The sequence below is a fragment of the Aegilops tauschii genome, chromosome 4 (assembly GCF_002575655.3).
Source record: "Aegilops tauschii subsp. strangulata cultivar AL8/78 chromosome 4, Aet v6.0, whole genome shotgun sequence".
Classification (NCBI taxonomy): domain Eukaryota; kingdom Viridiplantae; phylum Streptophyta; class Magnoliopsida; order Poales; family Poaceae; genus Aegilops; species Aegilops tauschii.
The window spans coordinates 20372365-20384471 of NC_053038.3; the positions used below are offsets into that span (position 1 = coordinate 20372365).

The 12107-nt window shown below is 43.9% G+C and overlaps 1 protein-coding gene across 3 annotated transcripts; it reads left to right on the forward strand.

Moving 5' to 3' along the window:
* Positions 1-2750: 2750 nt before the first annotated feature.
* LOC109775446 (oxysterol-binding protein-related protein 1C) lies at positions 2751-11866 on the forward strand. Of its 3 annotated transcripts, XM_073496115.1 has the most exons (11): positions 2790-2983; positions 3083-3505; positions 3603-3968; positions 5763-5862; positions 6603-7042; positions 7565-7720; positions 8079-8246; positions 8592-8732; positions 9829-10059; positions 10164-10277; positions 11330-11866. In XM_073496115.1, exons 1-11 carry the CDS (start codon positions 2924-2926, stop codon positions 11498-11500), a joined length of 2370 nt encoding a protein of 789 aa, XP_073352216.1. In that variant the 5' UTR covers positions 2790-2923; the 3' UTR covers positions 11501-11866. The 3 variants fall into 3 exon arrangements, 2 of the variants coding, with proteins under 2 accessions (XP_020189788.1, XP_073352216.1); XM_020334199.4 differs by having other exon boundaries at positions 2751-3505; XR_012181219.1 differs by having other exon boundaries at positions 2772-3505; positions 9809-10059.
* Positions 11867-12107: the final 241 nt, after the last annotated feature.

Sequence of the window (12107 nt, forward strand, 5' to 3'; positions counted from 1 at the left end):
GTCGGTCAAAGTTTATGCGCTGTATGTAGTATCGCCGGCCCCGGCGCCGGTGGCCAATTATTGATCCTTGCTTTGGTTAGTTAGGCCAACTCCACCGCACGACCCCATTTTGTCCGGTGTGTCCGTTTAGGGTAAAACGGACATACCAGACGACCCAGAGACAGACCCCATTTTATCTTTTTGTCCGTTTCGTGTCAGTTTCACCTCATCTCTGGGCCAAAGTTGGTCTCATTTTGAGGTCAAAGCGGACACAGACGTACACTTTCTGGCCACTCCTCGTCCGCCTTGGTCCGCTTGCATGTGCAGTGTGGCCCGCCTGTCATACAAATAAAAAAGGGCCCACCAACCCACCCACCCACTGCTGCATGCGACGGGCGGGCTCGGCGAGCGGTGCACGGGCGGGCGGGCTCGGCGAGCGGTGCGCGGGCGAGGCGCGGCGGCTGCGCGCGAGCACGGCGCGAGGCCGAGGTAGGGGCGAGCAGGGCGAGGCGGGCGCGGGTGGGACGGGGCGAGGCGAGGCGTGGCGGGGCGCGGCGTGGCGAGGTGGGGCGCAATGCGGGCGGGCGCGACGGCAGGCGGAGGGAGCGGCGCCAGGTGCTGCAGCGGGCTAGCGTGGCGAGCAGCGCGAGCTGGCTGCTGCAGGGTGCGGGCGCGCGGGCACCCGCGGTGGCGAGCGGGCGAGGAGCTGAAGGGCAGGCGGACAATTTGGGTTCGGTCGCGGCGCTGGGCGCCTCCAACAACAAACGGACACGCGTGTTCGTTTTGCTACCTATTGCCACCCCAAACGGACGAAATCCGAACAGAACAAAGTAGACGCGTGATTATATTTGGGTTCGGTGAAGTTTGGGGCCGTACCGCCTCTTCGTGAAAGCGAAAAAGGCGAAGAAAATGGCCATGTGGAGAGTTCATAATAGGACCGTCTTGTTCTGGCCATGAGTCGTTCTCATTCATACGTAGGGGGTCAAGCTAGGCGCCTCGTGCTGGTCCTTTCCTAGTAGGAGCAGGGGTACTTCCGCCGAACCATTACAAAATTGTGTTCATCCGATGATTTGATTCGTGGAAAAAAAATTAAGGAGGTTCAAGACTAGATGTTCATAATCAGTCGTTGTTCATAATCAAACCGGTGACCGATTCGGATCGTAAGACAAATAGATTAGTTTTTGTTTAATATTTTTAAAATAAACATGGTTTGCTATTTCTCAATCTTTGAGGAAGATGTTATGTTCGGATCGACAATGTCCTAAAAATATTGTCGTGCGTTTGGTTAATTATATGATCCATGAACCTTGAAACTAGTATCAAACGTGTTTAGTTTCTCATCCCTACAACTTGAATGGAGGTTGTATCCTCATCCTCAATACTTAGATGGTTAAGTTTTTTGCGGTGGGACCAGTCCATTCGGATTCAAGTCTTAGACTTGGCACGCGTGATTGTGTATTTTTTGAATTTATTTGAGGTTCTCTGGCGCTATTCTTTCAATGGTATGGTATTCCTGTCAACTACAAGGTGTATGTAGCGACTTAGTCAACCTAAAAAATACCCATAAACATTTTCCAGTGCTCTTTACAGAGGCACACCACCAAACGGTAACATATCCCTAAAAACAACATTTTCCAACACTCTCTTTGAATTGACATGTTGCCAACATTTAGGTCCGGAATGTATATACATTTTTTGTAAGCCGTTTTTTCTCAAATATTGAAAACAACCAAACTTCAACAATATCCCAAACATAAATACTTCAACGCAACAACAATTCAAAGATCAATATTGCAATGCAATAGTAATTCAAATATAATCAATCCAAACGTAAAAGTATACAAATGAAATAGTTTAGATTTAAATTTATAATTTATTCAGCCAAAAAATGCTCCCCTAGATCATTCGGAAGCTGTGCATGAGATCCTCGATCGCTCAAGAACAATGACCTGCATATCCTGTTGTGACAATGAAAGTAATGCTCGAATGGTACGTCAGGGGCAAAGTAGCTCTCGTAAAGATCAACGTGACTTCTTTACAATCTATCTGTAGACAATGAGGGATGAAATTAATCCACATACACGATATGAATTCTGAAGCGGTGTTTGGAGTCTACTTTTTGTCGTTGTAAACAACATCAAGTTAAACCCTGCATCAGCACCCGAGTATACCTCATTATCGTCCCACCGTTAGCCAATGGGTTGCCATCGGTCGATGTCATTCACAACCACTATTTCCGAACTCCTGCACCCAAAGTCAAAAGTTAAATGGGTCCTCCTACAATCCTCTAATAAGTTATATATAAAACCAAAAAATCATCTAAGTTGTACTCCCTTCGTAAACTAATATAAGAGCGTTTAGATCACTAGAGTAGTGATCTAAATGGTCTTATATTAGTTTGCAGAGGAAGTATATACAAACGAAAAAAAGAAGCAGAAAGCATTTTCCCAGCATTTGGTTTTGGATAATCACCAGACTTCATGAAAAGCCAAAAGGAAAAACCTGCCACGTGTGACCAGTCGTCCATCGCAGGACGACCCGAGACCGCGAGGAGTCGGTCGGTCACGGGCTCACGGCTCCCTCCTCCTCCCTCGTCCCGCCCGCCGTCCCCTTTCCCGGCGAGTCGTGACAAGCGAAAAAGGAGGAGGAAAGGAAGAAGAAGAGAAGCACCCAAGTACGGTACCCACCCAAGACCCAACCCAACCGCCGCCGAGCCGCCCGCCAGCCAGCCAGCAGTTCATTACCCCACTCATCCTCCTCCTCCTCGGGCATTTAAACCTCTTCACCTACCTCCACCCCCCCACCCCCAATAAACTGCGCGGCGCGGCGCAGGAATTTTATAAAACACGAGGATTAATTAAACCTAGCACGCGCACGCATCCGCCTCTCCTCCCCGCCGTCCAGCGCGGCAGGCGGCGCCCGATCCGGCCCCGCCGCCCGCCACATGCACCCATTCTGCTGCGTGCCCCCCGTGCCGGTCTCCCCCGCCTCCTCCGCCGCCGCGGCTGCGGCGGCGGCGTCCGCGCCCCCCGCGGTGGCGGGCCTCCCTCCCGCCATGCCGCCGCCGCCGCCGCCGCCGCCGCCGCCGCCGCCGCCGCCCCAGCCCGCCCGCTGCTGCAGCAGCAGTTCCGCAGCCGGCGAGCGGCGGGCGCGCGTGGCGGGCGTCGGCGTCGGCGGCGGGCCCTCCTCGCCGCCTGACGGGGTGAGGCTGAACGAGATCGTCGGCGGCGGCATCTCCGGGGTCCTCTACAAGTGGGTCAACTACGGCCGCGGGTGGCGGCCGCGCTGGTTCGCGCTCAGCGACGGCGTGCTCTCCTACTACAAGATCCACGGGCCCGACCGCATCGACCTCTCGCGCGACACCGACCGCGGCGCCAAGGTCATCGGCGAGGACTCGCTCCGCCGCCTCGCGCGCCCCTCCGCCACCCCCTCCTCCTCCTCCTCCGCCTCCGCCCCCCACTCCAACGGCCACGGCCACGGCCACCACCACACGCCCCGCAAGCCCCTCGGCGAAATCCACCTCAAGGTCAGTCGCCCGCTCGATGCTTCGATCGATTCGGTCATCTGATCCGCAGATCCATTTCCCTCTGTTTCTGACGCTGAAACGGGTGGTTGACGTGCAGGTGTCGACCGTCAGGGAGAGCAGATCGGACGACAGGAGGTTCTCCGTCTTCTCGGGGACCAAGAGGCTGCACCTGCGGGCCGAGACGCGGGAGGACAGGGCCGCGTGGCTCGAGGCGCTGCGCGCCACCAAGGAGATGTTCCCGAGGATGTCCACCAGCGAGATGGTGGGGCCGGGGGACACCGCGGCCGCCGCGGCGGTCTCCACCGAGCGCCTGAAGAAGCGCCTGCAGCAGGAAGGGGTCAGCGATGCTGCCATTGCTGATAGCGAGAGGATCGTGCGGGAGGAGTTCGAGGCGCTGCACAAGCAGCTTGTGCTTCTCAAGCAGAAGCAGGCGCTACTCCTTGACACGCTCCGCCATCTAGAGGTATTCACAATTATCTCACCTTGCTTCGAGCAGAACTTGATTGTGCATGGGAGTAGGAAATTTTGGTTTCCGCTGCATGGTGTGATATTGTTCCATTCTCTACATGGTTTTTAATTAATGAAGAAACAAGTACAGAGCTACTGACGTACATTGAGGCACAGAAGAATTTTGCCGTTCTGCGTACACCAATTGACATGAGTGTACATCGAAACTGATTTTGAATACTGGCTGTCACCATGGGTCGTGCTGTACTTACATTTCTTTGAGCTTTCTGCCACTGTTGTTTTATTGAGTTAGTACTTGCATTTCTTTGAACTCTTCTGCCACTGCTGTTTTATTGAGTTTGTCAGATGCTGCAGTCTGTTTATTAGATCCGTATCAGGTGGAAACCTATATTGAGTGTTAAGTTCATGGAAGGTGGGAACTATGTGCTGAGGTTTTGGTAAATTGTGAAGAAACCTGTAGATGTTGGTGATTTCTGCAGACAAACCATTATTCATGCATGTTTACCCATTTTTGTGTATTTCAAATGTGTCCATCCTGAGAATTTTGAAAACTAGAATATGTTTTGGCACTTTATTTCGGTTTCCACCTTATATATTCCTTTAAGGTTATGTTGTGTTGAAGCATACACATACCATGTGCATGCAAACACCGGAGCGCCTCCTAGCACACATGTTTTTGGAGGAATCAGTGAGAAGCAAAGGTAGATGGGAATGGAGAACAGGTGAAAATAATGCCGTAGTCAGAACAGTTTTAATAGAATTGGTGCTGCATTGGTTTAGAATTCAGTGAGTAATATTTTTTCTTGTCTGTTGGGTATTATTCTCGATTCACCTTGTCAGGTATTGGTGGGAAATATATTATAATGAATAGTAAATTGCCCTTTCTGCCACCTAATTTCAACGATAACCATGCCAATCACCAGTGTTTAGTTTTCTTTGCACTTAACACAATGTAAATGTTGCACTTTGCACCAGGCGACATCTTGTTGCCATCTCTTCTTGACCTCTTAACAGACGAAAACAGTAGGTTCCTGTCCGGTTGGGTTGAGACCTGCTGCAATGTGAAATGGTGTTAGGTGCAAAGATATCCAAACCTTACTGTTTTGTGCAACTTGGGTTAAATTAGGCCGGGAACATGTGCAATTTTACTCAATATTAAATGTATTAAAGTTTTCTAGATGGCTTGTTACTGTGGTTAGATGTACTCTGCTGCTCATATGTGCATTTCTGCTTGTATTTATTTTAATGCGATTTAGCAAGATCAACTTTCATTGTGCGACTCCCTCTGGCTCCTTCCCATGCTAGATCCCAAGTACATGTTAAAAATCATATGTCAGACAATTATGAACATGAGATACCTCTCCTACAATGGACATGAGTAGGGAGTCAGTCAGGCTGGTTAGAAAATTAAGGACGTATGCTAGAAAACAATCCATTGTTGTTGTTGCTGCAGAAATAATGGAATATAGCTAGCTCTGATTATCTATTGTTCTCCTTTGTTTGTGTTACATGTAGAACATTTTTGCCATTTGATAGATCAGACATTCTAAGCTTTCTTCCCCTTGACACTCTTCCAACGCATTGATTTGTAAGACTATGTATTCTGATTTTTCCCTTGTAATTTTAGATACATCAATGGATTTCATATTATAGATGTTCTCATCTTACATTGTTCCTGATTGCAATTTTATATATTCTGATGTTTCCTAATTAATTTTAGATCTATTCAATTTTTTTAGTATCGATGTTCTCATTTGACAATGTATTCTGTTTTGTTGCCTTGCTGTAGACAGAAAAGGTCGATTTGGAGAATACCCTTGTTGATGAGAGCCAAAGACAGTCGAAAGAGTATGGATCTGCTTCCAGACCAAGGAACGAGAAGCTTAGTGGTATGACATATTGACAGTTAGTGTAAATCTTACTGCTACGCATGCTATTGCTATACGTGCGTTCTGAAATATCTTCTGATAATTTGTTGGTAAAATTATCGACCATTATGATTCATCCCTGCTTTTATGAAGGAAATTTTTGATTTATGCTGGTGAATTACTCCACACACATATACCATCTAAAATAGCTGTAACTCTAGAATGTCAGACAAAATTGTGGTGGTTTGGTTCAAAATGAGCATTGCTGATTGGTTGGCCAAAGTGTAACCAAACTATATACATGCATGAGCAGATGGACATCATATTTACTAGGGCTGTGTTCGGTTCATGGGATACTTTGAGTGCCTATGGGTATCCCAAATGGTTAGAGATAGCGATCTATCTTTTGGTTCGAGGGATGAGGGGCGGATAGGTTGACCATTCAATCAGCATGGTCCGTTTGAAAACTGTTTGATATGTGATAACCATTTTTTAGTTGTAAAATAGTAACTTGTAGTTCCGTTAGCAACAGTTTTGGAGATCAGTCTAGATCTTTTCCTTCTCTCCCTTTTCCTTCATGATTTCTTCATTTGCTGTTCTTAGATATCAATTTTCCGAGGTCTTGAATGCACATATTGGTTTTCTCTTTTATGGAGTCCTCGGTGTTCCTTCCAAACTCTCTTTGGATTATATCATGAATGTCGATTCAATATTTGATTTACTTTTGTCGACAACTTAAATTATCGTTCCTCTTTTTTCAGAAGGAAGTGGTAGCGAATCTGATGATTACAATGAACCACAAGATCCTGCTGAAGAGGAGACTGACGATGAAGAGAACATATATTTTGATACAACTGATTTCCTTTCGTCTAGTTCTTTTAAAAGCAGTGGATCTGATTTCCAAAGATCTGAAGCTGGTTCAGATGATGAGGATGACTACCCGATGGATGGAATTGATCCTTCTATGAAGTCTGTTGGAATTAATTATCCGTATGTGAGAAGGCGTAAGAAGCTACCAGATCCAGTTGAGAAAGAGAAGGGTGTTAGTTTGTGGTCAATGATCAAGGACAACATAGGAAAGGATCTTACCAAAGTCTGTCTGCCTGTTTACTTCAATGAACCTCTTTCATCATTACAAAAATGTTTCGAGGATCTTGAGTATTCCTACCTTATTGATCGTGCATATGAATGGGGCAAAAGGGTATGTCTTCTTCCTCACTATTCTCAGCATGTCAAGGGAAGTGCGTGACTTTCCCTTTCATACTAAAACTTAAGTAGCTTAACCTGAAACTTAAGTAGCTTAGAGGTGGTTTCTTTCGATTTTGCATTGTGTCATCTACTCCTCTCCAGGTTCTTGTTATCTCCTGCTTTGCAGTTGTAGCATATATCCAATCTTAGTTTTGGTTAGTACCAAAGAGGATATCAATGTACTGATGTGATTACTCCTGTTTTTGTCCTACATATTACACCTTTATGGAATGTCTTCCATTTTGCTCTAAACTCATTTGAGTGCATTCTAAATCCGCCTCTAACACTTCTTGGTGTCATTATGTTTAACCTCTCCACCATTTTGTTTCTTTGCAAAGATGTCAGAACTTCTCTGTGTGCATGTTATCTGTAGTAGTGGCAAGAACTAACTTGTGATTGAACATGTTTATTTGCTTATTTCTACCGTGAGATGAACCACATTTATGCATCTTACATCTCTATGTTGAATACTCAGGGGGATAGTCTGATGAGGATTCTAAGCGTTGCAGCATTTGCTGTTTCTGGTTATGCCTCTACGGATGGAAGGAGTTGTAAGCCCTTCAACCCTCTTCTTGGGGAGACCTATGAAGCAGATTATCCAGACAAAGGTCTTCGTTTTTTCTCAGAAAAGGTATGTTTATGAACCTTTAGAAATCCAGTAATATGAATAACAGGTTCCTACTGTTGGTTAGCATAGTCCACTGTTTATTCTCCTAACTTATTTCTTACATTCTGCTTGTGTAACTTAACACCTTAAACTTCTCCATGGACTAGTTTGAATCTTCTTTAAGAACAGCCTGCTGCAATACTGCTGCAGTGCTCCATGTAGTCGTTACTTTGGATTTTCTACTCCGTACCTATTGAATCACCAAATGGCCTTTCGTTTGTAGACTTAACAGATACTTGAGGCCCCTACAGATTTTCTTCAAGTTTAGTTTGTCTGCTTCTGCATGTTGATTTATATAAAAATATTCAATACCACTTGCCAGGTCAGTCATCATCCAATGGTTGTTGCATGCCACTGTGAGGGAAATGGCTGGAGGTTTTGGGCAGATAGCAACCTGAAGAGCAAGTTCTGGGGTCGCTCCATTCAACTTGATCCTGTTGGTGTGTTAACACTGGAGTTTGATGATGGTGAAGTTTTCCAGTGGAGCAAGGTATTATTACCTACTCCCTCCGTCCGCGAATAAGTGTACATCTAGCTTTTTTCCTAAGTCAAAGATTTAGAATTTTGACCAACTTTATAGAAAAGAGTAGTAGCATATATGATATCAAATTGATATATTATGAAAGTACATTTCAAAACGAATCTAGTGGTACTAATTTAGTGCCATAAATGCTGCTACGTTTTCCTATAAAATTGGTCAAAGTTTTAAAACTTTGACTTAGGACAAAAGCTAGATGTACACTTATTCGCGGACGGAGGGAGTAGTTACCAAGAAATGGTTAACTCTATGAAATGATTAACTCTGAAATGACTAACTGAAAATATGCTATCACAGGTGACCACTTCCATTTACAATCTCATATTGGGTAAACTGTATTGTGATCACTATGGTACTATGCGCATACAAGGTAATCGTGAATATTCATGTAAGCTGAAGTTCAAGGAGCAGTCAATTATTGATCGCAACCCTCATCAGGTATTTAATAAATTGCCTGTATACTAGATGTATTTTGAATGCTTGTTCTTCTGATTTCTCCTTTTACTTCCTAACTTAGCAGTTTGTTTGTCACTAAGATGATGCTTTTCCGTGCATATTAGTTAAAGCAAGTGATGCATCTGTGCCTTTTGGCAAGACGTATTTTTTAACAATTTATATAGATTCATTTGAAAGCATAATGGGCCATTTTGACCTATACTGCTCTGAATAGTTTGATCATATTCCAACTTAAGCCTTTTGGGCAGTGAAGCCTCATACAGAGGGTGGGCTTTTATCTAGAAATGGGGCTGAAATGTTATTTGTACCACCTGAATAAAACAGCGAGAATCGAAAGCATAAAGCTCATTGACTCCCAATCCAGAAATGTTTTGACTCATCCTACCAGCCAAAGGTAGGACACTTAATTTCCCCTTGCCATTTCCATCCTTAATTTGACCTGCCAAACACCAACTGAAGGAAGAATACTCCCGCAGAACTGCTGTTAGCTTTGTTGAGTTGTGGAGCCTGAAAGGTGTGGCTTATATCAAGGATGCCGAAGCACATTACCACTCATTGATCATTTGGTAGTTTGTTTTTCCTTGTTCGTAATTTAATCTGTCAGAAATAAGTTTCCATCTATTTAAGATGGCATCCCTGAAATAGGGGAGGTTGTGTCCATGGTTCAAGCATGAATGAACTTCTAAAAGTAACCCAAATCTGTCTATATTTCTCCCCCAGCACCCCTCCTCATGAAGCCTTCAACGCTTGATTACTTTCCTCACTTAGGTATTTGCTTTAATTGAATTATTGTTCTGTTGCTTCAGAACAAGGTTCATCAGCTGAACAATATGTTTTCTTACGAAACACTTCACACACATCCATCTGAATAATGTGAACATGACAAATTAATTGCTTCAGCCAAAAAAAACTCTCATCACACGGCTTTTTAGAAGACCAGTTATAAGTCGTTCTGAATTTCTTTATTCATTCTCCAGACTATGTATATTTTCTCTCTTTATTTGTGTGAGTACCTTAACTTTCCGATAGTGCAAACATCTTAGTCTAACTTAGCATAGTTGTACTGATGTATGTGCAGGTCCAAGGTGTTATTCAGGACCGAAGTGGTCGAACTGTTGCTACACTCTTTGGTAAATGGGATGAAAGCATGCACTACGTGATGGGTGATTGCTTTGGAAAAGGCAAAGGATCTGAGAATTTTTCAGAGGCCCATTTGTTGTGGAAAAGGAGTAAACCACCAAAGTTTCCCACTCGATACAATTTCACTAGCTTTGCGATCACATTAAATGAACTTACCCCTGGATTGAAGGTGAGGGTGTTAGCTTTGCAGCAAGCTTCACTTTAACATCGTACTGATATATGTGTGGACTTACACTAATGATTGATTATTGAATATACCCAACCTATATGCAGGAAAAACTGCCACCAACAGACTCAAGATTGCGACCGGACCAGAGGTGCCTAGAGAATGGTGAATATGAAAGAGCAAATGCTGAGAAGTTGAGGCTTGAGCAGAGACAACGGCAGGTTAGTCAACTTAACCCTTCACATTCCTTATTTTCATTAACTCTATGCCTTGCTTACATTTGATTTGTCTTGAACAAACTTTTGGATTGGCTGAATTACATACCACCTCTGGCCGATTCACATGCTTGTAAGCGCAATACAATATCTGAAATGAACCATGGCCTGATGTGTCACATGCTTGTAAGCGCAATACAATATCTATTAAAATGAACCATGGCCTGATGTGTCACATGCTTGTAAGTGCAATACAATATCTATTAAAATGAACCATGGCCTGAAGTTGCGAGGTCTGAATGAGATTACCAGTATGCTGGATTCATATGGCTGCGAATATAAACTTACATACAGTTACCTAGTGGGATCGAAATAAACCTATACGCCATGTTGTGCACAGAAACTCTGGGCTGTTAGGTCCTGGTTGGGTTTTGCCACCTGTTTCATACTCTACAATAAATTCGAAGCATTCCCTTGGTAACAGCAGGCCAGATGCTGGTTCGCTCTCTGTTATGCTACCATGTATTAAAAAAGTTTGGTTTATTCGCTCCAGTATTTTTTATTCCCTCTGTATCAAAATATAAGATGTTTTTTGACACTATCATAGTGTCTTATATTTTCATACGGAGGGAGTATTTAATAAGTTTGTTTTGTATTCAATAATTTTGTAGTGAAGTCTTTTTTTAGTGGATAATTGTGTTCTGATGCACCACATTGGACTCCATTCTGATGCGCCAACTATCTGTAAAATGAGCATCACAGGCTTTCAGCTGTTTATGTGTGAAAAATCAGAAGACATGAACTAGGCACAAACAACCGTAGTATAATGTGACTTGATAAGTTTGATTTACTCACTTCAATAATTTTGGATTTAATATGCTCAGTTTGATCATTCAATAGTTTTGGAGTGGTATAACTCTGATACACCATACTGGACTTCTACAGATCTGAAAATAACAATCACTTCAACTCATTTGGATTATTCATATGATAATAGGCTCGAAAAGTTCTTCATGTATCATTATAGAGACATGATATGGTACCCAACTATACTGCAGGCACGGAAGATGCAGGAGAGTGGGTGGAAACCTCGGTGGTTTGCGAAGGATAAAGGTAGCGACACATACCGCTACCTCGGTGGTTACTGGGAATCCAGAGAAAAGAGCAGCTGGGACGGCTGCCCTGACATTTTCGGACAACTTCCAAACGATCTAATGATCACTGACTAGGTTCAAGTAGGTTACAGGTCTTCTGGTTCTCTGTTTTTCTTCTTGTTTTTGGATCCGTTGGTTCCAATTTTAGTGGTTTATAGTAGAGCAATTAAATGCCTTTCCACCTGTAAGCAAAGGCTGGCCTTCAGATACATTGTTTTAACGTACATAATAAGAGTGTCGTTCGTCCAAAAGGTCACTCTGAATCAAATGTTCTCTTGTGGGGATTTCACTCGCACAAGTTCAGAGTGGTGTTATATAGGCATTTGTGTATATTTGAATATGTAATGTGCATTGAAGCGCTAAAGAATGTTAAAGCATGCATACTGATGGCGTGCCATCTATGGCATCGAGATGAAGTTTCATTTACCTTTTGTTTGCTGATGTATCTGTCTTGCTTAGCAGTTACTCCCTCCGTTCTGAATTACTTGTCTTAGATTTGTCTAGATATGGATGTATCTAGCACTAAAATGAATCTAGGTACGGATGTAACTAGATAAATCCAAGACAAGTAATTCGGAACGGAGGGAGTAGCACTCAAGAAAACAACATTCACCTTCAAAACATTTTTTTCCTTCCGGGGTGGATCACACAAGTTTGCCCCTGAAGTATGTGGCGTATTTCT

What these genes read in the sequence shown, in the direction of transcription:
- LOC109775446 (XM_020334199.4), top strand. Translation starts at nt 2,924, where the DNA reads ATGCACCCATTCTGCTGCGTGCCCCCCGTGCCGGTCTCCCCCGCCTCC. An exon ending in ACACGCTCCGCCATCTAGAG is followed by an intron (nt 3,969 to 5,762) that starts GTATTCACAATT and finishes GCCTTGCTGTAG; the next exon opens with ACAGAAAAGGTCGATTTGGA. An exon ending in AAGTTTTCCAGTGGAGCAAG is followed by an intron (nt 8,247 to 8,591) that starts GTATTATTACCT and finishes ATGCTATCACAG; the next exon opens with GTGACCACTTCCATTTACAA.